Raw genomic sequence first — 26590 nt, forward strand, 5'->3', positions numbered from 1 at the left:
AAAAAAAAAAAAGCCTAGAAATGTTTATGAACCAATTTTTTTAAATACTGTCAATCAAAGAGGACTCTGATATTAGGGGAGAACAGAGTGTTCCAAAGCTGGAAGCCATAGATATTGGAGTCCCTGGTAAGTGAGGAAGAATGGGGGAGCAAGGATGGATGGGGCAGGGTGGTACCTGCTGTACAGCTTCGAGATAAACAATGTGGAGTGAGGAAGAAAAACGCACATATCCACCTACAGGGCCTGCTAACTGGTTTTCAGAGCATCTATACCATGTTCTGTTGATGGATTAATGGTGGACTTCCGTTGGTGGCGGACATTGTTGATGGACATGGATAGCTAGAAATTGGAACGAAAGGATGATTCTGGTATTTTAAATGACAAAGGCAACAAAGAGAATGACAGATGTTATGCTAGGAGCACACAGACTTTGATCTGGGAGAGGGCTGGCTGGCTGAGGGTGGGGCAAGGGTTGTTGAGGAGAAAATGGCAGCTGTAGCCAGAGGCAGGGATGACATCACCCCGGGGATTGCAGGCACTCAGGGACCACAGCCATGCTTGGAGACAGGTGCAGGGGAGGGGGGATGGGGTTGGGGGAAGGGATTGGGGGGAGTGGGGGATCATCCCAGGCCTCATTCCATCCAGCTCAGGCTTCTCACCCCTCCCCTGCAGTCAGCTCCTGTCATCTAACACAGCGGAAAGGATCTGGTTGTACATTCTGGGGTTCTCAGGTCCTGCAAAGTCCTCTACTTTCCCGAAAGCACACACAGCTGGTAAAAGGCAAGTCTAATGGCTTCATGGTGCCCACCCTAAGCCTGGCTTGCAGATCCTCAAAAATTTCTCAGTTCGGATGGAATCATTTTCTCTTCAGGGAACCCAGGTGTCCTACTCCCTTGGGAGCTAGGAGTGAAAATAATCCAGGGAAGGAGGGGGCAGTGCCCTACAAGGCTGGGCCTGGGCAACAGCTGCCCTCATGGCCCTCTTGAGCTCCCACAAAGGCGCTGCCTCAGCACAAGTATCCATGTGGGAGCCTGGGTTAAGTTACTGGTAAGGGGACCCGGGGCTCCCCTCCTCCTGACCTTCTGGCCTTTTCAGCAGACTCAGGGCTTCTAGACAGGGAGGGGTATCTTGGGAAAGAGTGGGGTGGGGCAAGGAACAAAGACCCTCAGATGGGGGCATTCTTTTCTTCCTCACAACATATAACAGGCTGCCTATCTGGACCGTTTTCTGGGCCTCGGTTTCCTCAGTTGTCAAGCCAGTAGAGGGACTGTGAACATCACCCAGAGCAGAAGACATGGTAGAGGATGGGGAGGAATATGAGATTTTTTTTTCTCCTATACCCCCAAATCCACTGGTTGTGTGTCTGGCATGTTCTCCTCAGGATGGGGTCTAGGGATACTTAACTGGAGAACAGGGTGGGTGTGTAGAGGAACCCCTCACCTCCCACCCAAGAACAAGTTGGGTCTCTTGGACCTTGTCCAAAATCCACTTTCACCAACACAAGGGGGGCAGTGGGCTTAAAGTTGTTGGAGAGTCACTGAGGGACTCCATGGTGTCCTTGTCATCCTAAATCCCTCATGAGAACTCTCAGCCTTTCTTCTGATCTTTGAGGACAGCAGATAGCTGGTGGGCAGAGCCTGCTTTGAGGAGTTGCAATCTAGATTACAGGCAGTCTCTGATCTTGAACTACCCAGATGCCAGAGAAGAACTGCCTGGCCTCCCAGCCTCAGTTTTTGCCTTTGGGAAATGGGTGAGCACTCACTTTCCGCTGCTGTTTCTCCCAGGCCGGGTCCAACAGCAAGTCGCGGTCCCAATCCTCCTCCTGTTCCATGTACTCGCCGCCCCCGCCGCCAGAGAAGGGCCCCTCCCCGGCCCCCAGACCCTCGGGCTGCATAACCATCATCATCTTGCTCAGGCTCTTGGCTTCGCTCTGCTCCACTGGGCGAGCTCCCGCATGCTCAGGCCGGGTTAAGTAGGGCCCGGCCCAGCCCCCAGATCGGGTTCGTACTAAATATGGGGTACGTGGGTGGGGCCACATAGGGGGCGAGGGAGGCTGGGTCTGGACCAGAGAAGGGATTGTGCTGGAGTCAAAGATTGCGGAATCGCGGGGGATGCTGGGGTGACTACTGGCCTAGGTAGCGGGTTCGCATTTCAACTCTGTGGTTAGCTTGCTGTGTGATTTTGGGACAGCCATGGACTTTGTCTGTTTCCTCATCTATAAAGTGGAGTCCAAGTGGTGGCTGCAGGCATCCTAAAGGCTGCCCCTTGGACTTGAGTCTGTCTGTCCCTCCTAAGCACTGCGCGCGAGAAACAGACCCCTATTTCTATTTCACAGCCTGTAACAAGGCAACAAGTTGTTTGGGAAGTTTTCTAGGCTGATGGAGACACCCGAGCATGGGGAAGGGCTCCGGGCCAGATGGTAGGGCCAGCCAGGTCTATTAATACCGGGGCGGCTGCAGAGGAGTGAAGGGAGAATGTGCTGAGCCGGGAAACCCCGACGCCCCGGGGGCTGCAACTCAATCCTCACTGAGTGGCAGCGAGCCACACCAGGGGGCGGCCGCTGCTGTACGCTGGGCAACGGCTTCTTTTTGACACCTGGGCGGCAGCACCAATTGAATTTTCGAACATCTGGTCAGTTAGCCAATCACTTCTCCCTATCTGTGGGCCCGCCCTGTAAGTCTGGTGCTCAACTCACCCCTGCCGAGCTCCTATTGGTCGCAACAGACATCAGTCCGCTGCTATGCCCTCCCAATACGGAAGCTGTGGGATCCCAGAGATCCGAAAACCGGTGGGGTCCAACCATGGTGGAGCCCTGGGTAGTTCGGGACGCAGAAGGAGCGCCCGCGCGGATGCCACTGGTGCTCACCGCGCTGTGGGCCGCTGTCGTGGTCCTGGAGCTAGCCTACGTGATGGTGCTGGGTCCTGGGCCACCCCCGCTGGGACCACTGGCCCGGGCCTTGCAACTGGCGCTGGCTGCTTATCAGCTGCTCAATCTACTGGGCAACGTGGGGCTCTTCCTGCGCTCGGATCCCAGCATTCGGGGAGTGATGCTCGCTGGCCGCAGCCTGGGCCAGGGCTGGGCGTGAGTGTCGGGCTCGGGGGTCGGCGGGCTGAAGCGGGGTCGGGGGGTGCTGGGGGGCCCTGGTACCCAGAGAGGCCCCAGAACTTGAGGTGTCAGAACCTAGATGACGTTAGCATCCGGGTTGTTAGAACCTTAGAATCCTTTAGAACCTGGCATCCGCTACTTATTCATTCAGATATTGAGCAGGCACAGTTCCGAGGACTCAAGTGAAAACAGATGCCGGACCTCCTGGAGTGGATTTCAGTGGCGGAAGGTGCAGATAATAAAAGATAATAATAAGGCAATAAAAAAGCAAATTGCATAAAATAGATGGTAAAGGATGATATGGAAACAAAACACAGAGCAGGGTAAAGAAGGCGAGAAGTTATTTTTATTACTTGTATCTGTATGTATGAAGTGTGTCTGAGTCCAGGCGCGTGTGGCCGAAGCACACAGGTGGAGGTTGGAGGACAGCTTTCGGGAGTTGGTTCTCTCCTACCACGTGGGTTCAGAAGAGTGAACAGCTTCGTCAGGCCTGTGAAGCAAATGCCTTTAACCACTGAGCCATCTCCCCAGCATAACGTTTCAATGTTAAATAGATGGTCAATTTTCAGTACAAGACTTTTAAGTGATGGATTTGTTAATTAGCTTGATTAATTAATTTACGTTTTTACTAAAAAGCCATAACATCCGCAAATATGTTAAGACTAACTTGTCCATTTGGAACTAAAAACTAAAAATAAATAAGTGGCCAAGGTGATCGTCACTCAGGTGGTGGAGTCAGCCACTTGGGAAATTTTGAACTGGTTTCTGGGAGAGAGAAGCAGACCTAGAAAAGGCCCGAAGCCACTGTATGCCCAGAATATTCCAGAACCACAAGGTCAGTGTCTGGAGTGAAGAGGGTGAAAGAGATGTTAGTGGGGGAAGTACTGCCAAGCCTTTGAAAACTTTGCACATCACCGGAGGTAACTACTAGCTGGAGGTGCTTGGCGGAGACAGAGACTGTCCTTGCTTTCCCAAGATGGTCTCTGAGGCTGAGGTTGAGCATGATCTGGGGCATTGTGAGCTACTGGGGGCACTGATCTGTGTCCTTGCCCCCACCCCCTGCAGTTACTGTTACCAGTGCCAAAGCCAGGTGCCACCGCGTAGTGGGCACTGCTCTGCCTGCCGTGTGTGCATCCTACGTCGTGACCATCACTGTCGCCTATTGGGCCGTTGTGTGGGCTTCCATAATTACCGGCCCTTCTTGTGCCTCCTGCTTCACGCTGCTGGTGTCCTGCTCCACGTCTCAGTGCTGCTAAGCCCCGCCCTGTCAGCTTTGCTGCAGGCCCACTCAGCCCTCTACACGGTGGCTCTACTGCTGTTGCCCTGGCTCATGCTACTCACAGGTGGGGAGCTTTCTGAACCTTTCGGGAGCCAGGGACCCTTGCATTGGGCTGGGGAGCACAGCCCTTTCCCATGGGAGGTGTGGTGTCCAGCTGGTTTTCTTGGCCAATGTTTTGGGGACCCAGTTCCAGGGTCATTTAAGGAGAAAGGGAAGCCTGCTGCTTAGCTGAGTGTTAAGTACTTTACCTGGTGCTCCAGGACAAGAGCAGAGTTCTGGCCCCCAGAATCAAGAAGGACCCCAGGGCTTGCTACAGAAGAGGAAAGGCTGATTTGAGAGCCCATGGGTTGTTGGGGTGCTAGAAGGTTATCTTAGGGGAGGTGGACCTAATGGTCCCCCGACACACACAGAGAATGAGTGCTATTGTATATACACAAACCCTAAAAGGAACAAATGCAGTTTCATGGGCACAATGAAAATGAGGGCTAGAATGACAGTCGGGACTGGGTGGTAGAGGCTATGGATCCTGGGGTGAGACACGGGTCTGATTTGATGGGGCAGTGGGGAGACAGTGAAAGTTACAGGCAGGGAAGCCCTTCCCTTTGGGAACTGGGAGGAGACTTGATTGGGTTACCGGATGGTGTGAGTACTCCTCTTTCCTCTGACACCTCCCAAGATAAAAGTCCCATGGATTGCCGAGCAGTGGTGGCACTCGCCTTTAATCCCAGCACTTGGGAGGCAGAGGCAGAGGCAGGCGGATCTCTGAGTTTGAAGCCAGCCTGGACTACAGAGTGAGTTCCAGGACAGCCAGGGCTACACAGAGAAACCCTGTCTCGAAAAAAAAAAAAAAAAAAAAAAAGTCCGATGGATTTGTGTATCCTTTGTCCCTTCAAGCCAGAACACTTTGGGCTTTGTTTCCTGAATCCTTTCTTTCGACCTTTCCACTGTTTCTTTTGATCTTGTTCTGCAATGTCCCTGGCCATTCTGAGAAATTACCATGCCTCCTCATTGTATTGAATCCTACCTCTGTCTTAAATACTCTCGGCCCTCCCACATCCACACACACATACACAAGTGCTCCTCTCAGTGGGTCTGTGTCTGAGGCTGGGTGCTTTCCTGAAGTTATCATAGCTTATCTCACTGTCCCCAGACACTGACTCAGGCTCCCAGCCTCTCAATCCCAGAATCTATTGAACCTAAAGCATCAACTGCCAGCAGCCTTACCCATGCCCAGAAGACAACCCTCCACCTTCTGTTTAAGGCAGTATTGGCCTGGAACTTTGCCAGCTAGGCCAGGCCAGCTAGCCAATAGGCTCCAGAAATACAACTCAGTAGATTTTAGTATATTTCTAAATATACTAAATATCTGTATTTAGTATATATAGTGTAGTACAACTATCACCACTGTGTAGTTTCAGAACATATTCACTCCAAAGAGAAATGCTGTGTCCAGTAAGAGCCCCTCTTGAAACTTCCTAGATTCCCTCAGCCTGAACCATCATTAATGTGCTTTCTGTGCATGCGTTTGCCCATTCAAGATAGCTCACAGGAAGCATATTCCACAACCCATGGCCCTTCATGCCTCGCTTCTTTCACTTAGCCCAGTGCTTCATAGCCTCTGGAGGTCAATTGATTATTCAGCAAGAACTAGCTGCCTACTGAGGTCAAGATGGTAAATGATATACTTTTCCATGTAACACAGATCCCAGGTATAACTAAGTAATTGAATTTATGAGCTTCTTTGATGGGAGGAGGGCAGGATTGGGGTTTGGGAAGGCCAGCCAATTGCTATTCCCTGAGACCTTTTCTGTTTTCCCCCCACAGGGAAAGTGTCTCTGGCCCAGTTCGCCCTGGCCTTTGTGGTGGACACATGTGTGGCAGGTGCGCTGTTGTGCGGTGCTGGGCTGCTTTTCCATGGGATGCTGCTGCTTCGGGGCCAGACCACCTGGGAGTGGGCTCGGGGTCGCCACTCCTATGACCTGGGCACCTGCCACAACCTGCAGGCAGCCCTGGGGCCTCGCTGGGCCCTAGTCTGGTTCTGGCCTTTTCTAGCCTCTCCTTTGCCTGGAGATGGGATCACTTTCCAGACTCCAACTGATGTGGGTCTTATGACTTCCTGAGTGCAGGTAGAGTCAGAACTGAACAGGGCAGAAGGGAGCAGAGGATCGAACTGAGAACTTGTTTTTGATTTATGCCAGCCACAGGAGGGAGGCCAGATTTCCCCTTCATGTGTATCGTGGGCAGCACTAGCTCCTTCATTGAACCTGCCTGATGTGGGCTCATCCATCTCTATAGTCGGCCCTTTTAGCAGAGGAGAGTCCAGCAAGGGGGGCTACTTGGCCTGCCTGCCTGACCCTCTACAGGGTGGTAAAGTGCCTCCGCCGTCCTTGCTGGGTTCCTGTCCCTCACCTTGCTGTTTTGGTTGCTGTTTCCCAGTTCCCCCATCAGGCCTGAGATCCCAGTGGGCCAGGGCTCTGCCTCCTCTGGCCCTGGCAGGGTGTGGTGGGATCCAGGCAAGGACAATCCGCATATGCTCTAGAGATTAACACTCCATAGAAACATGTCTGATGCAGGGGCTTGGAGGAAGCTTTGTAGCTCACCTGTAGACGGGACCACAGTTAGGATCTTTGTCCTGTAAGAAACAGGAAAGCCCTGCTAGACCATGTGACAAGATTGTGGGGTAGAAAGGTAGACCTTACCAGCCTCAGACTTAAGGAAATCCACCCGCTTCTCCTTTCTGAGTGCTAGGATTAAAGACATTTGCCACCATGACTGGCCTAAGAGGTTAGATTTGAACCCAGGTCTTTGAATCTGCTTTACTTCTGCAGAGCTGAAGTGAGAAAGGGAACAGCAGGGCCAAAATAACTAGCTTCCAAGCGTTCCAGAGTTCCTGAAGGGCGATTTTAATGTGTGTGCGCGTGCGTGCGTGTGTGTGTGTGCATGCGTGAGAGAGAGTGAGCATGGCTGTGTGCATGCGTGTGTGCGTGTGTGCATGCGTGTGTGTGCATGTGTGTGCATGCATGTGTGTGTGTGCATGCGTGAGAGTGAGCATGGCTGTGTGCATGCATGGGCATGGAGACAAGAAGAGGGCATATTGTTTCTGAGATGTGTCCAAATGACTGCATTTAGTGGTATGGTCCTCTCCTTCTCTTCCACATGGAAATCTGAATATACCATAACCAAACATTTTCTGTTTTCTTCCACTCATCATTTTCCTACCCCACTCCCACCCCCACCCCATGTACACTCCCCCCCCTACTTAGTAGGAGTCACACCCTAGGAGCCCTTGCTCTTCCATATCAATCTGAGAATCAGTTCTTCAGATTTCACCAATGAAAACCCACCTTGAAATAAGTGGAATTCAATGGACTGTATGTTAGCTTGGGGAAAAAGCAACATCTATGTGAGATTGACTTTTCAGGTCAATGAATATTTTTATTTTTTGAGACAGGGCCTCAATTTGTAGCTCTGTAGCTGTGGTTAGCCTAGAAATTACTATTTAGACAGGCTGGCCTCAAACTCAAGAGATTAAATATGTACACCACCATGCCAGCTTTAAATATTTTCAATAAAGCTTTTTTTTTCTGACAAAGATCATGTCTTTTGAGTGGATTTATTTTTATATTTTATATTTTAATGTTACTATAAAGGATTTAGGAAGAGATTGTTGAGCACACATAAAGAGCATTCGATTTTTTTTAAAGATTTATTTATTGTTATATGTAAGTACACTGTAGCTGTCTTCAGACACTCCATAAGAGGGCATCAGATCTTGTTACAGATGGTTGTGAGCCACCATGTGGTTGCTGGGATTTGAACTCAGGACCTTCAGAAGAGCAGTCAGTGCTCTTAACCGCTGAGCCATCTCTCCAGCCCCAAGCACTTGATTTTTTAACGATTAATTTTCCTTTTGTGTGTGAGGGAGAGGCATACCTGTGACATAGCACATGTGTGGAGGTCAGAGGGTAATGTGGTTCTTCCCACCACTGGGGACCTGGGATTGAACTTGGGTCAGCAGGTCTTTACTTGCTGGGCTGTCTCAATGGCCCCTCACTGTAGAGTCTTTTGTTTACTGTATTTGTAATCATAACATCTTTGTTCTTCCTTTGTTTGGTGGACACAGCAGTTCAGACTGGCCTGGAGCTATGTAACCCAGGATGGCTTTGAACTTTCATTGACATTCCTGTGTAAACTTTCTCAATTCTGGGTTTAGAGGTGTGAACTACCACATTTGGCTTCCTTTTAAATTTAAAATATTTTTATAGTGGGCTGGAGAGATGGCTCAGTGGTTATGAGCACTGACTACCCTTCCAGAGGATGAGGGTTCGATTCCCAGCATCCACATGGCAGCTCACAACTGTAACTCCAAGATCTGACACCCTCACATAGATATACATGAAGGCAAAACACCAATGCACATAATAAAATTAAACTAAATAATTTAAAAAATATTTTTATGGTTCTTGCTTCTCTGCAATGTAGAATGCACCTTCACTTTTTTTTTTAATTTTATGCTTATGAATGCCTACATGTATGTATGTGAACCACTTGGGTGCCTAGTGCCAAAAGAGGTGGTCAGATCCTCTGGAACTGGAGTCACAGGCCATTGTGAATCATGCCATATGGATGCTAGAAACAGAGCCCAGATTCTCTGCAACTGTTCTTCATCACTCTGAGCCACCTTTCAAGCTAGATCATTTTATGAAATAAATTCATTATGAAATTCTATTTATATTGTAAAGAGAATAAAAAAGGACCCAATCTTGGGCCTGGAGGGAGAGTCCAGACCACAGGAGTCTTAGGCTGTGCCCCTGGGGCTCTGCTGTGGCTGCAGGCAGCCCTGCACACCCTCCACACACACAGGCCTGGGTTTTTGTGCAAAAACAAAACCTCACCCTCTGCTTCTCCCCACCCCAGATGAAGGACTCTGTATTTTTGCTTTATTCTCTGGTTCAATATCAGTTAAAGCCCTTGAGTGCTTCCTATTAGCCCCCCCGCCCCCCCATTAAATAAAATAAATTATGAGTTTTTGTTTAATTGGATGCTGTTAGGCTACACACAAACAAATGCAAAACTTAAAGAGAAGAAAATATAAGGACTGAACAGAGGAGTTGAGAACTAAGAAAAACAGTCTGAAACTTAAGAAAAGCTTATAAAATTCTCATTCTCAGAAAACAAAGCAAAAAGATGACCATGAAAGAAGAGAGAAGAAAATTAGAATCAATCTAGTTCTCTCAGGAGTGACCATTTGTCAGACATTGAGCTTAACTGGAGTCCCAGACAGAGAACAGGGCAGCCCTGAGGAGGAATGCCCATCTACTCACACTTCAAAGTAACAATTAGGACGGAACACAGAAGACATGGAAACTTTGCCTATAGGAAAACTATTCCCAGCTTTGTTTTACTACCCAAACTGTTACATATGTGAGCTGAACACAGCAGTGTCCAGACAAGCAGTGGTATAAAGATGTGGGTGGTGTCTTGGTCAGGGTTCTCTAGAGTCAGAGAACTTATGGAATGTCTCTATATATTAAGGGAATTTATTGGAATGACTTACAGGCTGCAATCCGACTAAACCAACAATGGGCATCTGTGAATGGGCAGTCCAAGAGTCTAGTAGTTGCTCAGTCCCACGAGGCTGGGTATTTCAGCTGGTCTTCTGTATAGGCTGGAATCCTGAAGAAGTAGGCTCCAACAGATGTGCTGCCAAGTCAGTGCAAGCAAGCAAAGAAGAAGCAAGGCTTCCTTCTTCCACTGTCCTTATTTATAAAGGCCTCCAGCAGAAAGTATGGCTGAGATTAAAGGTGTGTACCACCATGTCTGGACCCAAGATGTTCTTTACTTGGAATCTGTTCTGTCCCAGGCTAGCTTGAACTTAAGAAATCTGCTTGCCTCTGTTTCCTGGGATTAAAAGCATGAATTACCTTCCCTGGGCCTGAGCTTTTCATGGCCACTATGCTTTAAGATCCAGATCAAAAGCCTGTGTCTTCGGCCTCAAGATCTGGCTCACAGGTGTGCCCTTCATTTCTGAATGGAGGCCAGATATAGTCAAGTTGACAGCTAGAAATAACCATCACAGGTAGGTTTTACAGCGAAGTTACCCTTGGATGTGTTCTACCCAGTGAGGGCAGAGTAAGAAGACATGGAACCCAGGAATCAGGGGATCTAACCCTGGGATAACAGGAAAAGGAACTTTCTTATAGAGGAGTCTACACAGAAGCAAGGTATGAAGGAAGTGTCCTGAGAAATGAACTGAGATTGGATGGGGGAATTTTCAATGGTATATTAGAAAACTAAGCAATGAAAGAAAGAAAAGTCAAATCAAGTGCTAATTCCATGAAAACATCTAAAAGTTCAAAAATGGTTATAGTTAGTTCTCAGCTTTACTAAGACTTTCACAAATCAATATAAACAGCAATGTAACCAGTGAGTACTGATTATATAAAACATGGAGAGGAGAGCGGGGTGGGGGGATGGCAGGGAAGGCATCTCAAGAGCACCAAACACTCATCTGTTACAACAGGGAGCCAACAGGCACTAGGCACCGTCTAAGACGAATGACTGAAGGAGAGTACAGGGCTGGAGAGGCGTTCAGTGGGTAAGAGCCCTTACTCTAGCCAAGGACCCAGGTGTGGCTGCCAGCACCCATACTGGGTAGCTCTCAACCACTTGTAACTCCAGCTCCTGGGGATCCTTTTCTGGCCTCCTTGGGCACCTGTACTCACAGACATACTCCCCCCTCTTGAGAGAGAGAGAGAGAGAAAGAGAGAGAGAAATATATATATTTAAAATAATGAAAATGGCTGTTGTACTGGAATGGTCCTGTGGAATGGGGAGAGGACATTTTACTTTAAATAGTCTATTCCAGATCACTACATAGGTGTGTGTTTCAATATAAGTATTATGTTAAAAAAGATAGACTCTTCTCATCCTTAAGTTCACAATTTCCTAGAGCTCTCACTCCCATGAGTACTGGATACTCTGCACTGTTTATACTTCATTTTCTTTTATGTGCATAGAGTGGGTGCATGGCATGCATTTCTTACTAGGCAAGCATAGTATGACACTGTGTTTCATGTAGGGCCTGAACATATGTCTTACCCCTTGTATCATCATGAATAGCTATGGAGAGAGCACACATCAAATATTTTTGTTCTGATTTCACAGCTTGACTTGGGTGAAAAGGACTGGGGTGTCATGATCCAACACCCAACCTGGCGCGATGATAACACAGCCCACTCACATGACAGCAGTGACAGGGGCTCAACACCTTGGGCAGACCTTCCTCCCTGTTTAGTGCTGCAGGTTAGGCTGGGGTCTCGGACTCTCAGCAATACTCACTCTCCACTGTCATCTTCCTGTCTCCAGTTAGACCTCCCTTGTGGTCCAGCTGTGCCTCTGCTGGCTGATGCACAAAGAACCCTTTGCTATCCTTGCTCAGGTAGTGCCTGTCTTGAGGGGGATGGGCAATATGAGGAGGAGGATTGCTGTTTCTTTGGTCCAGGCCCACTGTCTCTTAGCCTGGTACCCTTTGGAAGGGTCAAGGTGGTCAGTGCCACCCTGGCCCCCACATGGGCACAGAGGCTGTTACTGGACAGTGGTGGCTAGCTTAGAGACATTGGTTTTATGGACAAAAGCTATGCAGTGAAGTTATCACCTTGGACTGATTCTTTTCTTTTTCCTGAGGAGCTGCCAAGCTCTAATGGTGCTAAAGCTGACGACGGCTTAGAGTTAATCCAGGCCAACCTCTTATACTGGAGAGGAGGTGGAAGCCTGCAAGCCTAAGCTGGTGCCACACGCCAGGCTGAACCTGATCAGACTGGGGAAATGTTGCTCTCCCCAGAACAGGGCTCCTGCTTCTGAAGTGATCCAGAACAGTCTCTGAGGGGAGGGGGGCCAGGGGTCCTGACACTTGAGATCTAAAGACATCTCCCTTTAGTCTTCAACTTCATTCCATCCCCCTGGGGTGTACCTTTTCAGTGACCCCAGGCATTTTCTGGCCACTGCACAGTATTTCACCCTCAGGACCATCTTGGGATCCTGGACCTAAGTGAATTCTGACAGGCACTTGTCGGCATCTGCCTCTTGGGTCACTTCCCAGATCCTAGGTCTGCACCTCTCCCAGTGCCACCAGCCCTAGCTCCACTATTGAGCTTGGCATTCCATTTCAAAATACTGTCTCTGGACATGGGCATCCATGTCAGGAGCAGCTGCTGCTTGGATCTAGCTCTTCACATGGATTCTATCTACTTCTTGCACCACCTCCTCTGGCAATCTCTGTGGCTCATCTAGGACCCAGGGACAGCCCTGTGACTCCTGGGCTTCAGGGTAGAAAGTGGAGCCCCTCTTTAGCTGGGAAAGCTTAGCACATGTGCCTGTAAACTAAGCTGACAGCATCCACACCCTGCAACTTCAAAGGGCAACAGAGGATCAGTACCAGCAGACATCTCAAGCCCTCGATCAACTGTGGCCTTGACCTGAAATAGGTGAGTGGCAGGAAGGAAGAAAGGGAGGAAGGAAGGAAAGAAAGAAGGGGGAGGGAGGGAGGGAGGAACTGTGGTTATGCTATGCTCACCCTACCACCTCACATCTCTTCCTGGGACCTGGTGAGAGTGGCAGGCAGCAGGAACTGAGGGACAGTGCTTGGGTGGGTTGTGAGGGAGGAGGAGCTGATTCTGAGCACTCCATGTCTTCTTGCTCAGGCCCACTGGCAGAGGTGAGGAGCAAGGGACTGTTTCAGAGAGGTACAGGGAGCTGATGTCTCATACATTGCTGCCAGGGGAAGTAGTCTGGTGACACTGGAAGTCACTGGGTCTGACCTGCTCCATTTTGTGGAGGCTTGAATGGTGGTCCATGGCTCAGGCAGCTGCCAGACCCTCACTCACGGGCATGTTGATGTGGGCACTCAGCAGGGGAGCACTCTGGCCTTCCCGAAGCACTAGCACCTAGGGAGGAAAAGACATGGCAGAGGGGGCAACTTGGCCTTCCTCTTCACTAACAGTAAGTCTGTCTGCCAGCTCAGGTGACAGGCTCCCAGCCTACCTGCCATAGGGATGGGAAGGCTGGGAGGCCTCTGCTATGCTAACACACATCACAGCCCAGGGCCCCACAGTCTTCTCCACCCTCATCCTACTGCTTCCCCAGGGTCCTACCTTGATCATGTCTGAGACGCCCTTGCTACTGAGACTCTCCACAAAGGTCTCCAGTGGGTAACTGAGTCCTGGTACCAGCAAGGGAACCTATTTGGGGAACAGAAATAGACTAGCCCTCAAAGCCCACGTACCTAGACAGCATCTGGTAGATTACAAAGCATTTATGCCTGTCCTCTCCGGATGCTTCAGCCTGAGCAAGTGTGACTGACAGGTGCAGGGAGGGTAAGTGCATGCCTGGGGCATGCGTGCCTAGGGCCCACGTGTCTGGTTAACCTTGACCTCCTGATGTCTGCCAAGGATGACTCCTCTCTGTGTGAGAGTTTTGATTATTGCTTCTCCCAACTTGAGGACAACTTGGCCCTGGGGGAACCAGGTTCTTTGCTTCTGCAGTGACTGGGGCAGAGAGTGGCTCCTTTTCAGCAGGAGTTCTGGAGCCCCTGCCCTCTCCAATCAGGGGTGTAGAGGAAAAACCCACACAGCTATTTCTGTGTGGCTTCCTGGGGTCTCTTTGGCTGGGAGAAAGGCAGTGGAGGCAGGGGCTGAGTCTGGTCTCTGGCTTGTGTTGGTCTACTGCTCATTCCCTTACTCTTACCACAACTTAATATGGGCACTCACCACCCCCAGCCCTGACTGTTGGGAGCCCACATCAGCATGGAGATCTGTACCTTAAAGAAGGCCCGAGGCAGGGCATAGAGTGCCTCGTTATACAGGAAGCAGACCTGCAGCCCCAGTACTGGCCGAGCCGTTGAGGTATTCTGTAGGTGAAGTGTGAGCTTAAAGGTGGGGCCCAGGCCTTGAACCTATGGAGAGAGTAAGATGAAGAGGCCCTTAGGATCCATTAGCCTTGAACACTGAATACCATCATCGTGCCAGCTGCCTCTCCACCGAGGGCCTCAAGACACTCTTCTCCAGTTCTATCAGTCTGCTTCTTAAAGGGCACAGGAGCAGAGAGATGTGGCGAGGGCACACAACAGGGGAGGTCTGGATGGATTCCCTTAGCTCAGGGCTGCAGCTGTGCTAGTCACTGACCCCAGGGCGTGACTGCCTTCCTTTCCCATCCTGGTGGCTCAATGATTTAAAGGCCACCCCCTCCCATTCTAAGTGGCTCAATTCTTTCTTCTTCTATATCTAGCCACTCTCTTTAGAAAAGAAACAACTGAAGTTGGGCATGGTGGCACAGGCCTTTAATCCCAGCACTGGGGAGGCAGAAGCAGGTGGATCTCTGAGTTTGAGGCCAGCCTGGTCTACAAAGTGAGTTCCAAGACAGCCAGAGCTACACAGAGAAACCCTGCCTTGGGGAGGAGGGAGAAAAAGAAAAGAAAAGGAGCAATCAGAATACAAATGGCTCTGAAAACACACTCAGGTCCACTCAGAACTGGTGAGGACCCTCAGGCTTGCATGCGTGAGTGTGTGTGCGTGTGTGCATGTATGTGTGCGTGTATGTGTGTGTGTGTGAGTGTGTGGTAGGAGAGTCCCTCCAGGTTCCTGGGATGCACGATGTCCCACCATAACTACTCTGTGCTTATTACACCCCACTCCAGCCTAGGCGTCTGTTTGAGCATGTATAGCATGGAACAAAAGAGCACGTGCCCCTCTGTAGCAGCCACAGGAGAGGAGAGTATAGAAGGCTGAGCAGCCCTCTCAGGACAGGGGCTTCAGGCTTTAGATCTGTGAGGAGGTGAGATGGGAGCACAGGGCTAGGTAGCTTGGCAATGGCTCTGGGTGCCTGCCTGTGCAGCAGGGAGGATGCCACTCACCCCTACCCCTAATGTCCCTACACCTGGATACTTGCCACAGCATGCAGCTTGAGTGGCTCCCGAGCTGTGGTTGACATGGGGCTCAGGCTGGACTCCAGGGCCTGAACATAGGCTCTGGCAGCTCGCAGGCGCAGCAGGTAGAGGTCAGTCTGAAAGGTCCGGTGCATGGCTGCAGAGGCGACATAATGGCTGAAGCAGTACAAGGCGAAAGTACTCTTGCTTAGATTACGTGAGAAGAATAGGAAAGGAAGGCATGGTGGGATAGGCAGGGCAAGGCCTGCAGATGCTGGGCAGATCAGGATAGGGAGGGCCATGCTGGACGCTGTGGACCATGCCCTGTTCCTCCTTCCTGGTTCTTCTACCACCTCACTGCTCACACAATCTTAGTCTCCATCCCTGTTCCTCTTGTTTAGCCCTCAAGGCTGGATTTCAGTTTCAAGGCTGATATTGGTCTTCTCATCCACCATCTTGTTCTCTGGATAATATAGGACTTGCCCTGCCTCTGCCTACAGAACACCAGCTTCCAGCTCCTAAAGGCTTCAGACGTGTCCCCATATCCACATGGTAAGCCCTCAATGTGCAGACACTACTGTACAGTGTGTCTCTAGCAGCTTATGGGTGCCCAGGCTTGCTTCTGCTCTGAACTACCTCTTAGCCATCTCCATCTAAGGTCCTATCCACATTGAGCTCAACCACCCAGCCACTGCCCCCATCCCTAAGTCCCCTCGTTTGGTCCCTTAGCCCTCACCACTTGCCAGGTGCAGATGACCCTCAGATGTGGCTAATGGCACTAGAGCTGTTGTTCTGAGGTTGCTCTTTTGGCTTTCAGTCAGGGTTTCACTATGTAGCCAAAGCTGATCAGGAACTTGATATGCTACCTTCCACCTCCCAAGAGGTAGGATTAGACATGTGGGCCACCACACCCATCACGAAGGAAGTTTTACAATTTTCTTTACTAGACTGTACATTTTCTTTTTTCTTTTTCTTTTTTTTTTTTTTTTTTTGGTTTTTCGAGACAGGGTTTCTCTGTGTAGCCCTGGCTGTCCTGGAACTCACTCTGTAGACCAGGCTGGCCTCGAACTCAGAAATCCGCCTGCCTCTGCCTCCCAAGTGCTGGGATTAAAGGTGTTCGCCACCACCGCTCGGCTAGACTGTACATTTTCTTGTCAATAGTTATTTCTAGGAATCTCTTTGCTACTGTGAACAGACTTTTCCCATCACTTTTGCCAGTCAGATATTATTGGTACATATAAAAAAAGCTTACACTGGGCAGTGGTCACACACACCTTTAATCCCAGCACTTGGGAGGCAGAGGCAGGCGGATTTTTGAGTTCGAGGCCAGCCTGGTCTACAGAGTGAGTTCCAGGACAGCCAGGGCTACACAGAGAAACCCTGTCTCGAAAAACCAAAAAAAAAAAACAAGTTTTGTTTTTTTTTAATGTGTGTATATGTGTGTGCCTATATGTGCACATGAGTGCAGTGCCTGTGGAAGCCAAAAGAGGGCATCAGATCCCTCAGAAAAGGCCTTAAGATGATTGTGAGCCACTATGCAGGTACTGGGGATCAAAGCCAGGTACTCTGAAAGAACAGCCAGTGCTCTTAACCATTGAACCATCTTTCTAGCCCAAGACTATGAGATTTTAAGATTTTTTATATCTGGTCCCTTTATAGAACTTAAGTATCTACTGGTTTTCTTTTTGACACTTTTTCCATTATTTCACTTACACGTTTTGTTGTTATTTTGTTTGGTTTGTTTTTAAGACAGAATCTCACTATATAATTTTCCCTGATCTCAAGACTCATAGAGATCTACGGTTTCTGCCTCCCAAGTGCTGGGATTAAAGGTGTGAGCCATCATTATGCTCCAGACAGCCCTTAGAAGAAATGAACACAACATGAAGTTGGCCAGATGGACTAAGCTCGCCAGGTAGGGGATAGCCCTATACCTTGCACGCTTGGTGTCATCACAGGTAACAAATGAATGGTGAGCAGGAAACATAACAAGGGGAAGAATCCTTGTGAGTTCCTACTTTTCTCTTGAGAATTTCTGCATCTGAAAGAACTACTGCCTCAGGTTCTAGGGGTCCTGGCTCTCACCAGCATCACCCTCTGCCATGAGGATTAGTTTGTTACCTGAGGGAAGTAGACCTCTGGCCTTTCCCACTGGCTAAGATCTCACTCATGCCCAAGGCACCCAGTGGGATTCTGTGTTCTTCCCTAAGTCTCACCTGTGCCAGCTTCTCGCTCCCGCAGGGTCTGATCCACATACAGCCGGGTCTTTCGGGGCACGTTGAGTTTTGTTGTCTGTGCTAGTGGTGGGCCCACCTCACCTGTCCCTTCCACAAACACTGCTGTGCGCTTCAGGATCTTGATGATCAGGCCACCACCTGTGAAGTGAGCAAACAAAAACATATCCCTTCCCCCGTCTTACCCTACTCCCCATTCTTCCCCAAACAACTGCACTCTTGTCCAAGCATGTCTGTCTTTCTGACGAGACTCACTTTCTAGAAGAAATGAAATATCTCAAGTCTTTTTTTTTCTCCTGAAGAAGGATCCATATAGCTTAGAATAGACTTGATCTCCTGATCTGCCTGCCTCCACCTTCCAAGTGCTGCTATTACAGTTGTGTGACAGTACACTTGGCTGTCAGCAGTCTCTTATCACTCACTCACTCACTCACTCACTCACTCATTCAGCAGCTGTTCATGAAGAGTTGTGATGTTCTTAGCACTTGGGTAGATGTTGAAGGCACAGTCTGGCCAGGATCAGCTCCTAGGCAAACAATCTAACTATTATGATCTGATCCAATCTTACACAGGGCATGTCCGCAGACCTGGGGTCCCACCTGTCTCTATCCACACCACTCCTTCCCCACAGAATCTCTCATCCTCCTCACTCCAGCCCCACTGTCCTTCCCAGATCTGAGTCCTCACCTCTAGTAGTCATGATGAGGGTGTTGTCTTCTCGTCCATATCGGCCAAAGCACAGGCTGGTTACTGCATCCTACATGGGGAAAACAGACTTTAGCTGGGAAAAGAGCTTGAGAGGAAGAGCAAGATGGGTTGGAGGGGAGAGCCCAAATGAATGTTAAAATGGGAAAGGAGTGAGGAGAAGTAGTAGCCATGTTGCCTTGGAAATATTGCTTGAATTATCCATTTCCCTCCTAATTTCCCTGGCTGCGCTGAAGTTCTACACTAAGCACCCCTACCCTCTTTTGGGGTGGCCTTCTAATCAGTTCCCTGGGCTACCTAATCTACCTGCACTGGGTTCTTGGTTACCTTTGCTGCCTTTCAAAAACCACAAACCTCCAATGGCTTTTCTTCTTCATAGCAAGTTATTTCAGGTCCTCCACATCAGATTCTAGTCTGTCTTACCCAGTTTCCTCTTTCGTTCTCCCAACCCTGTACCTTCTCAGTACCACAGGGCCAACTACTGCTTCCAGGTTTTATACAGTGACATCAAACTCCAGTAGGGAGTTAAATTCCATGAGGTGAGATGGTTCGGAGGGAAAAAGCTCTCACTGTGTGAGTCTCGACAACCTGAATTCAGTCCCTAGAACCCTTGGAAGGAGTCCATTCCTAACACTTGTCCTCTGACCTCTACATGCTTGCAGTGGCACAGTCACACACACACACACACACACACACACACACATATATACACACACACACGCAGAGCCCTGGAGCAGGAAAGACAGATCAGGAGTCAAGGCATTGCCTGCTTGAGCAGCGGACTCTCGTTGGAATCCTACATCCACATGGTGGCCCCAGATCCAGGGGATCCTATGTCCTTTTCTAGTTTCCATGGAAACTGTGTATATGTGGTGCACAGACATGCATGTAGGCAAATAGCCATACACACAAAATTAATTAAAAAACAATCCCAATTGGTTATCCAATATCCAATAGTCAGCCCTGAAATCTAATACAGCAAACTGAGTTGGCCCCAAATCACTCAGCCCCTCTGCTTTCTCTGGCCAGCTATCACCACATAGAAACTCCCTGGAGTCAAGGGCTTAGTCAATTTATGCCCCTTCCCCTGTCAAGTGGCAACGATACACATTGTGAGGGGTTCAACCTGTATTTCTAAGGCCCATCCCGATGGGGTCAGGAGAGGCAGTGAAGAAGCAGGCTGGACGGGTGTAACATGAGCTGATGATGCCTCACCTGAGCTGAGGGGCTATGGAGTTAATGCTGCTGGACGTAGGGGACTCATTTTTATTCAGGGTGTTGCCACCAGTAAATTGCCACCAGCCATGACCCAGTAAGTCAACCCACCCCACACACATGCAAACAACCCTAATTAAACTCAGTGGATTATATGAACAAAACAAAACAAAACCCCATGAAAATAGGAAGGGAGACCTGTTGGGGAAAGGGGTATCACAAGGAGTTGGGGGCAGATGAGAAGGAAATGCGGGTGAATGGGATCAATTATATTCATGTCAAAGATTAAATAACAATTAGTGAAGAACAAAGAATAGGGCTCTGGTAAGGAAGAGCCAGCAGCAGTGCTGGAGGCATGCTCACCGGGGCACGGATGACATTAAGCAGGGCCTTGTCTCGGTAAATTCGGACTTCCCCATTGGCCAGAGCAGCCATGACAGCTTGCAGGCCCCGGGATCGCTGCTCCAGGAGGTTCATCGTCAGGATGGCTGCAGGCATCTGCACTGTCCACAATTTCTTACCCTGGCAAGAAACAGGCAGTGTCTGCAGGGAGCTCAGGACTCCCATGGAAATAAGGAGTAGCTGGAGCGGCAAGTAATAGACAGCTTTGGGCTCATAGGGCAGACAGTGTGGAGGGGTGGGGGGAGATCACACCTTGTGGGTGAAGCCATGCAGACTCTCTTGGGTGCTGCCCACCACCAGGATCTTGTGTACACGGACCAGCCCCACAGGCTGGGCACTCAACTCGATGCAGTACTTGGGGTGTTTGGAGTCTCTGTGGAATAAAGACACAATCCCTCTGCCCAGAGAAGCCTTGCGTCTAGCTCCCCGGCTGACCTATCCCTTCTCAGCCCCACTAGATTAACCCAAGGACATCCCTGGTCCTGAGCAAATGATGAGATCATTTCTCCACCTACCACTTTGAAGATGTGTGACCCTGGATGACATCAGGTATGTTTTCCTACTGTCTCCTCCTGCCCTTCACTATGGTGACAAGTGTCCTGGGATTTTAGAGTTCTGAATACGTTACCTTAGAGTGGTCTAGCCAGTGCTATTGGACTTGGAAAGTTTACTGGTTTATCAGATAAGGATGGCCCATCAGTTTTCTAGTCTCTCCTTAGTTATCCTGTTCCAGAAAGAGGGGGTAGTCTCTGCCTTTCAACTATAGGTGTGACCCACTTTCTCCAGGCTGTGTAAAGGGTGCATCTCACTGGCTTCTGGGCTCCAGGAATTCTCCCTTCTTAGCCTTCCAAATGTTGGGACTACAGGTGCACGCCCTTTCATGCCGCCAACCCAAATGATGTTTCTTTTCCCACTAAGCCCCCATTTCTTCTCAGTAAGTACTCATTTAACTTACATTATTTTTACTATATGTCTTCCCTAAGAAGGCAGGACCATGTTTACAGCATTCCACTTACCAGTGAACCTCCAACCCCTGTATAGTACTGAATGAATAGTAGATGCTCAACAAATGTCTTGAGTTAAAAGACTGTCCGGAGGGCTGGAGAGCTGGCTCACAGGTTAAGAGTACTGATTGCCGTTCTAAAAGACCTGGGTTCAATTCCTAGCATCTATATCATTGCTTTCAGTTACCTGAAATCTAGTCCCAGGAGGCTAGATGACCTCTTCTAGACTCTGGATCTCACATGCATGTGGCATACAGACATGCACATGGGCAAAATACTCATAAACATAAAATAATTTAGCTGGGCAGTGGTGGTGCACACCTTTAGTCCCATCACTCAGGAGGCAGGGTGCTGATTTCTGTGAGTTCAAAGCTACAGAGGTCTACAGTGCAAGTTCCAGGATAGCCAGAACTACACAGAGAAACCCTGTCTCAAACAAACAAACAAACACTGTCTGAAATATCAAACTAGTGTATGTGTCACATACATTATAAAACAATATAACAAATACAGGAGATGGTACCTGTTTCCTCCACCCTCTGACTGCATCCTCCATCCTCTGGCTACGCTGCTCTCATATTACTGCCCTCATGCCAGCTCTTACCCATCAGGCTCCTCCTCCCTTCTATCCTTCAAAGTTCAACCTCCTTTATAAAATTCCCCTATCTTTCCAATCTCAAATTCCAGCCTAAACCCCCTGTTCATCTTGCAAGCCTCTGAAACCACCAGATGTCTGAGGCCACAGCTGTAGCTACCTTCTCAGAATATAGATGCTCCCATTTCGGCAGGCAGCAGTCAACCGGAACTCCACATCAAACTGACCGGAAACCTCCAGGAAGACGGGGACACTGGGCAGACTCATCTGCAAAGAAAATAGCTCAAACCTACTGACCATGGTGGGAAGAAACTGTTTAAATTCTTGACTAAAATGCTGATCTCTTCGTTCACTTCCTACTGGTCACAGCTTTAAGCCTACAGAATTAGATATACACGGTATATACACGGGTGTTTGAGTAGGAAGACCCCAGGAGCAGCATTGATAACAGTAAAAGTCATGTAGGTGGACACCAAGTAGCCAAGTAAATACATGTATGTATGTATTTACATATACAACTGCATGGAGAATGTGGAGCCTTTAAAAGGGCTGATAAGAAGCTGCAGTGGTGGTACACCCCATAATACCAGCAGCACTTGGGAAATGGAGCCAGGAGGAGCACAAGTTCAAGGCTATCCTGGGCTACACTGCAAAAAAAAGCAAATAACAACAACAAAAAGATTGGCATGGTTTTATGAACAAAGGAAGATACTAACATTATACGGTAACGTGAAAAGAACAAATTGTTGGCTTTGCACATGAGCCTGTCTGTCTAAGGATACTGTACTGCTTGCACTCGCTATCGACGAGACGAATCCTAGACTCGCCCGAGAGGAGTTTCAGTTGAGGAGCTTCCTAGGTCAGGTTGTCCCGTGGGCAATTGTCTTTATTGTTAATTGAGTTGGCAAGGGACACCTTGAATGTGGGCAATCTGAACTCACTGGCTGGGCCCTTAGCTGTTTGAGTGGAGCAAGCCAGCTGCAGATGAAGCCAGTGCTGACAGACAGTGCGTGTGTTCCTTCCTCTCTTCTCTCTGCTGTGGATGTGCTGTGATGGCGGCTCCACCTTACTTCACTGAAAGGGTAAGCTGTAACCTGGAGCTGTCAGTCAATCAAGCCCTGTCCTCCCCAAGTTGCTCTTGGTCAGAGTGTTTTATCACAGTAGCAGTAATGAACTAGAAATATACCTCTCTATAAAGCAACAACGTTTGAACCAAGCTAGACAACTATTCCACACACAAGAATGTCTGGACGGATCTGTGCTGAACCTTTCACACCAGACTTAGGAGTGGCGAGATTTTGGGAAATCTAACCTTTCTTTAACCTTAGCTACACTTTCTCAACAGATGCTACTCACACTGAGAGAACAAGAGGAACACAGCCTGGACCTTGCATATAATCAGGGACAGACCTGATACTGACCTTGGTCAAAATGGTGAAGGCCTCAGGGTCCAGCACTAGGAGTTCCTTGTTCTCAGTGCCTAGCACCAGACAGGACACGGCATCCTCATCAGCCAGGTTCTTCTTCAGGGTGGTCATGGTGGTGATGACTGTCTGTAGAAGACCCCACCATGTTCCCAGACACCCCAGAGCCAGGGGAGGGAAGGGAGAGGGCAAAACAGGAACAAGCATGAGAAGTGTACCTGAATGCTGATGGCAAAGGTGTTTCTTCTACAAACCTAAATGCGTAACAGTAAGTATTGTCTAAACCACTTCTGAGTCACTCAGAGTCTAAACCAACACAATACACGTTTAAGAGCTGGGTGTGACTCACACCTGTAGTCAAAGAATTGTGGCAGCAAGGGCTGTAGGACTGTTGCATGTTCAAGGCCAGCTTAGCTTAAAACTCAGTTCCAGGCTAGCCCAAACTACCTACCAAGACCTTGTCTCAAACAAATAAACAAAAAGACAGGTTTTAAAGGAAGATCCCATGACATGGGCGTCTGCAGGCAGCAGGCACACATGCAGTGCACATCTGCACATGTGGGCAAACATTCATACACACAAAATAAAAATAAAATGTATCTTTTAAAAATGTGCACAATCAGGCTGGAGAGATGGCTCAGTGGTTAAGAGCACTGACTACTCTTCCAGAGATCCTGAGTTCAATTCGCAGCAACAACATGGTGGCTCACAACCATTTGTAATGGGGTCTGACGCCCTCTTCTGGTGTGTTTGAAGACAGCTACAGTGTACTCACATACATAAAATAAATATAAAAAATGTAATTCCAAAAAAAAAAAGAGAAGAAGAAGAAAAAAAAGTCTACAATCCAGGAGTGGTACAAGCCTTTAATCCCAGCAGTCAGGACGCACAGACAGGTGAATCTCTGTAAATTCAAGGCCAGCCTGGTCTATGTAGTAAGCTCCAGGATAGCTGTGACTATATAGTGAGACTTTGTCTCAAAGAACAAAACAAAATAAAGTAATATATGTGAACACAGAAACATGCTAGAAGCTAAACCCTTAAGCACAGATACTCTCTGAGCAATGAGAGCAGAGCTTTTCTGGAACTTCTACAGTAGACACCTGTTCATTCTGTAATTGTAACTAGACATCAGAGAGGAAAGCTTCATTTTTAAAGAGTTTCTCTACGGAAACCAGCAGAAGCAACATGTTTTTCTTTGAATGAATATGTTGTATGCTGTACAGGCATCATTACAATTGCACAGAGGGGTGCTGGAGGGGTGGTGGGCACACATGGTGAAGCAGACCACTGAGGGTGGTGGTGCAGGCTTGCAAACTCAGGCAGAGACAAGACGATCAGGAGAGCAAAGCCAAACTCAACTAATGAGATGCTGTCATAAAAAAGCAACCAGCCAAATCAAACAAATGAAAAAAGTCATAATCAACTAAATAATTAAAGAACTTAAAATTATCAAAGGCTTTGTAAGGCTCAGAATATAGTGTTCTCAAAATGTCACTCAAGGGAAGCAACATAAAATGCACATTGGTGCCAGGCGGTGGTGGCCACGCCTTTAATCCCAGCACTTGGGAGGCAGAGACAGGCGGATTTCTGAGTTCGAGGCCAGCCTGTCTACAGAGTGAGTTCCAGGACAGCCAAGGCTACACAGAGAAACCCTGTCTTGAAAAACAAACAAACAAACAAAAAGCACATTTGTGAAGGAAATGTTCAGAAATGGCAAGAAGTGGGTGTCTCTAGGTTGTGGAGTCATTCTTATAGAAGGAACCATGTTTGATCCCCAGAAGCCATGCAAGAAATGCCAGGCATGGTGACAGTGCTGGGGAGGCAGAGACAGATGGATCCCTGTGGCTTCCTGGACAGCTAATGTAGCCTAATTGGCAAGCTCGATGCCAAGAGAAACCGTATCTCAAAGGAGATGGACAGCTTTCCTAGGGATGACACCTGAGGCATCATCTGCCCTGCACCCCCATGTGCACACACATGCACCTGTCTGCATATGAACACGCACAATTTAAAAAATGTAAGCACCCTGATAGGGCAATAACAAAGAGAAAGGGTATTACCTGCCGCTTGATAACCTTGGACTTGTGCTGGTTCACAAACGCCTCCATTTCACTCAGCTCCAGCTGCAGAAACCTGCACACACACAAAAGGCACCAGCATGCCATGGCCTGGCTGCCTCTAGTACAAGCCCACAGACATCCCCTCCCTCCGCCCTACCCCCGAGGGACTCCTACCTGAGAGACTGCACAGACAAAGGCACGTCTGCCTTTTCCCTGCAACGACAGTGGCCAACATGGCAGCTTTCATGAGGGCTCATAGGAGGGCTTCAGGATGAAGGGGTGCACAGTGGGGAATGCGCTCTCACCTGATGTCCTCCAGCATCTCCTTCAGGGTTAAGGGATCAATCCGGTCCTGTGTCAGCAAGTGGAGGAGGGAGAGCCTGTGAGCTCTAGCAGCCATACCCTCAGCCAGCTCACTATGTTTATACTTGGGCACAAGGGCAGGTCTTCCTCTTCGCTTTCTTCCCAGTGGCCTGGCACTCAACCCCAAGTCCGAGATCTTGCTTTGAATCCATCTCAGGATCATGTCCACACCCATCATCCTCTTTATTGTTGCCTCCTAATGTGTGTCTACACTCCAGAGTCCTCCCCCACTCACTCAAGTGAGCCTTTTCCTTCTTTGGCTCCTCTTTCTACACAGGTAGGAAGGGATGTAGTTAGTGCAGAGGAGTCCTATGGCTCCTGCTCTCCGAAGGACCTGGCTCAGTGCCTTCCAGGAAGCTACCACCCAGGGCCGAGCACGGCATCTCACTGTTGCTCCAGAGCTGGGCTACGGCCCGCCTTCCACTACTGTGAGCCCACTCTCCTGAGTCTGGTCCTCCTCCTTCAGTGGTTTCAGTCTGAGTTCTTGTTTGCTATGTCACCTACCTCTTTGGCTTGGTTCCAAAGGTCTTGCTCCAAAGGGTTTGGAGGTAACTGGGGCAGACTGAACTTGAAGTAGGGTCGAAGGTTCTTATAAACATAGACACAAGGTCCTGAGGCGAGTGCTAGGGCAGGTGTCCTGGGCTCGTGTTGGTCCATGAGGAAGGTGGCAGCCGAGGCCGGCAGGGCAGGCAGTGGGCTTTCTGTCAGTACTGTGGGTCCTTTGAGCACCTTCAGGCGGGGCTGCTGCCCACCTGGGCCAAGGTCTCCCACCACCAGCTATAGGGAGAAGAGAGCACTCAGCGTAAGGGCCATCTCACTCACCCTTTTTGCTGGTGCTTACTAATTCATCCTCACACTCACCAAGGTCTTCCCATGAGGCTTAGAAGAGGTATTCCTTAGCAAAGTTACTTAACTAATTCTGAACTCAGGTTTCTCTCTTGCAAAATGGGAATGCCTACCTCATGACACCTAGAGGAAAATCAAACCAAATCCTGAATTATGAGCCTGGTGAGTATTAAGGGGAGGATGAGAGGTTTGTCTGTTTATTATTCATTCCTTTCCATTTCCTGTAGTAGTGGGGATTGAACTTGGGACTTTGAACATAGCTGTAATATTCTTCTCTGCTATGAGGCTAAGGTATATTTATTTTATATTTATATTGAAATAACTTTTTGTTTGTTTGTTTGTTTTTTTTTGTTTTTCGAGACAGGGTTTCTCTGTGTAGCCCTGGCTGTCCTGGAACACACTCTGTAGACCAGGTTGGCCTCGAACTCAGAAA

The 26590-nt window shown here is 48.9% G+C and overlaps 3 protein-coding genes across 5 annotated transcripts in view; 1 reads left to right on the top strand and 2 right to left on the bottom strand.

Annotated features, from left to right (window-relative positions):
• The window catches only part of Actn3 (actinin alpha 3), a 16566-nt gene extending 14562 nt beyond the window's left edge, over nucleotides 1-2004 (bottom strand). Inside the window, exon 1 of the mRNA XM_031389231.1 lies at nucleotides 1763-2004. Coding sequence (XP_031245091.1) covers nucleotides 1763-1906 — 144 coding nt within the window. The 5' untranslated portion in view covers nucleotides 1907-2004. The remainder of the gene's footprint in view (nucleotides 1-1762) is intronic.
• A 510-nt stretch (nucleotides 2005-2514) lies between these two features.
• Zdhhc24 (zinc finger DHHC-type containing 24) lies at nucleotides 2515-7977 on the top strand. The gene is made up of 3 exons (XM_031389232.1): nucleotides 2515-3082; nucleotides 4172-4449; nucleotides 6210-7977. Exons 1-3 carry the CDS (start codon nucleotides 2802-2804, stop codon nucleotides 6503-6505), a joined length of 855 nt encoding a protein of 284 aa, XP_031245092.1. The 5' UTR covers nucleotides 2515-2801; the 3' UTR covers nucleotides 6506-7977.
• Nucleotides 7978-9409: 1432 nt separating this feature from the next.
• The window catches only part of Bbs1 (Bardet-Biedl syndrome 1), a 19346-nt gene continuing 2165 nt past the window's right edge, over nucleotides 9410-26590 (bottom strand). The window contains exons 4-18 of one of the 3 annotated variants that reach the window (XM_031389234.1): nucleotides 25816-26088; nucleotides 25254-25300; nucleotides 25123-25161; nucleotides 24949-25021; nucleotides 22883-23014; nucleotides 21622-21728; nucleotides 20115-20235; nucleotides 19824-19982; nucleotides 18228-18297; nucleotides 17523-17681; nucleotides 15330-15463; nucleotides 14203-14337; nucleotides 13538-13624; nucleotides 13205-13330; nucleotides 9410-10286 (exon numbers count right to left, since the gene is read on the bottom strand). In XM_031389234.1, coding sequence (XP_031245094.1) covers nucleotides 13244-13330; nucleotides 13538-13624; nucleotides 14203-14337; nucleotides 15330-15463; nucleotides 17523-17681; nucleotides 18228-18297; nucleotides 19824-19982; nucleotides 20115-20235; nucleotides 21622-21728; nucleotides 22883-23014; nucleotides 24949-25021; nucleotides 25123-25161; nucleotides 25254-25300; nucleotides 25816-26088 — 1623 coding nt within the window. In that variant the 3' untranslated portion in view covers nucleotides 9410-10286; nucleotides 13205-13243. Of the gene's footprint in view, nucleotides 13331-13537; nucleotides 13625-14202; nucleotides 14338-15329; nucleotides 15464-17522; nucleotides 17682-18227; nucleotides 18298-19823; nucleotides 19983-20114; nucleotides 20236-21621; nucleotides 21729-22882; nucleotides 23015-24948; nucleotides 25022-25122; nucleotides 25162-25253; nucleotides 25301-25815; nucleotides 26089-26172; nucleotides 26492-26590 lie in introns of those variants that run through there. The other 2 variants (XM_031389237.1, XM_031389233.1) reach the window with 2 other exon arrangements.

This window comes from Mastomys coucha, unplaced genomic scaffold (genome assembly GCF_008632895.1).
Source record: "Mastomys coucha isolate ucsf_1 unplaced genomic scaffold, UCSF_Mcou_1 pScaffold21, whole genome shotgun sequence".
Lineage (NCBI taxonomy): Eukaryota > Metazoa > Chordata > Mammalia > Rodentia > Muridae > Mastomys > Mastomys coucha.

Coding starts and splice junctions, on each gene's coding strand:
- Zdhhc24 (XM_031389232.1), top strand. CDS start 2,802: ATGGTGGAGCCCTGGGTAGTTCGGGACGCAGAAGGAGCGCCCGCGCGG. Junction 3,083..4,171: donor AGCCTGGGCCAGGGCTGGGC/GTGAGTGTCGGG, acceptor CACCCCCTGCAG/TTACTGTTACCAGTGCCAAA. Junction 4,450..6,209: donor CTGGCTCATGCTACTCACAG/GTGGGGAGCTTT, acceptor TTCCCCCCACAG/GGAAAGTGTCTCTGGCCCAG.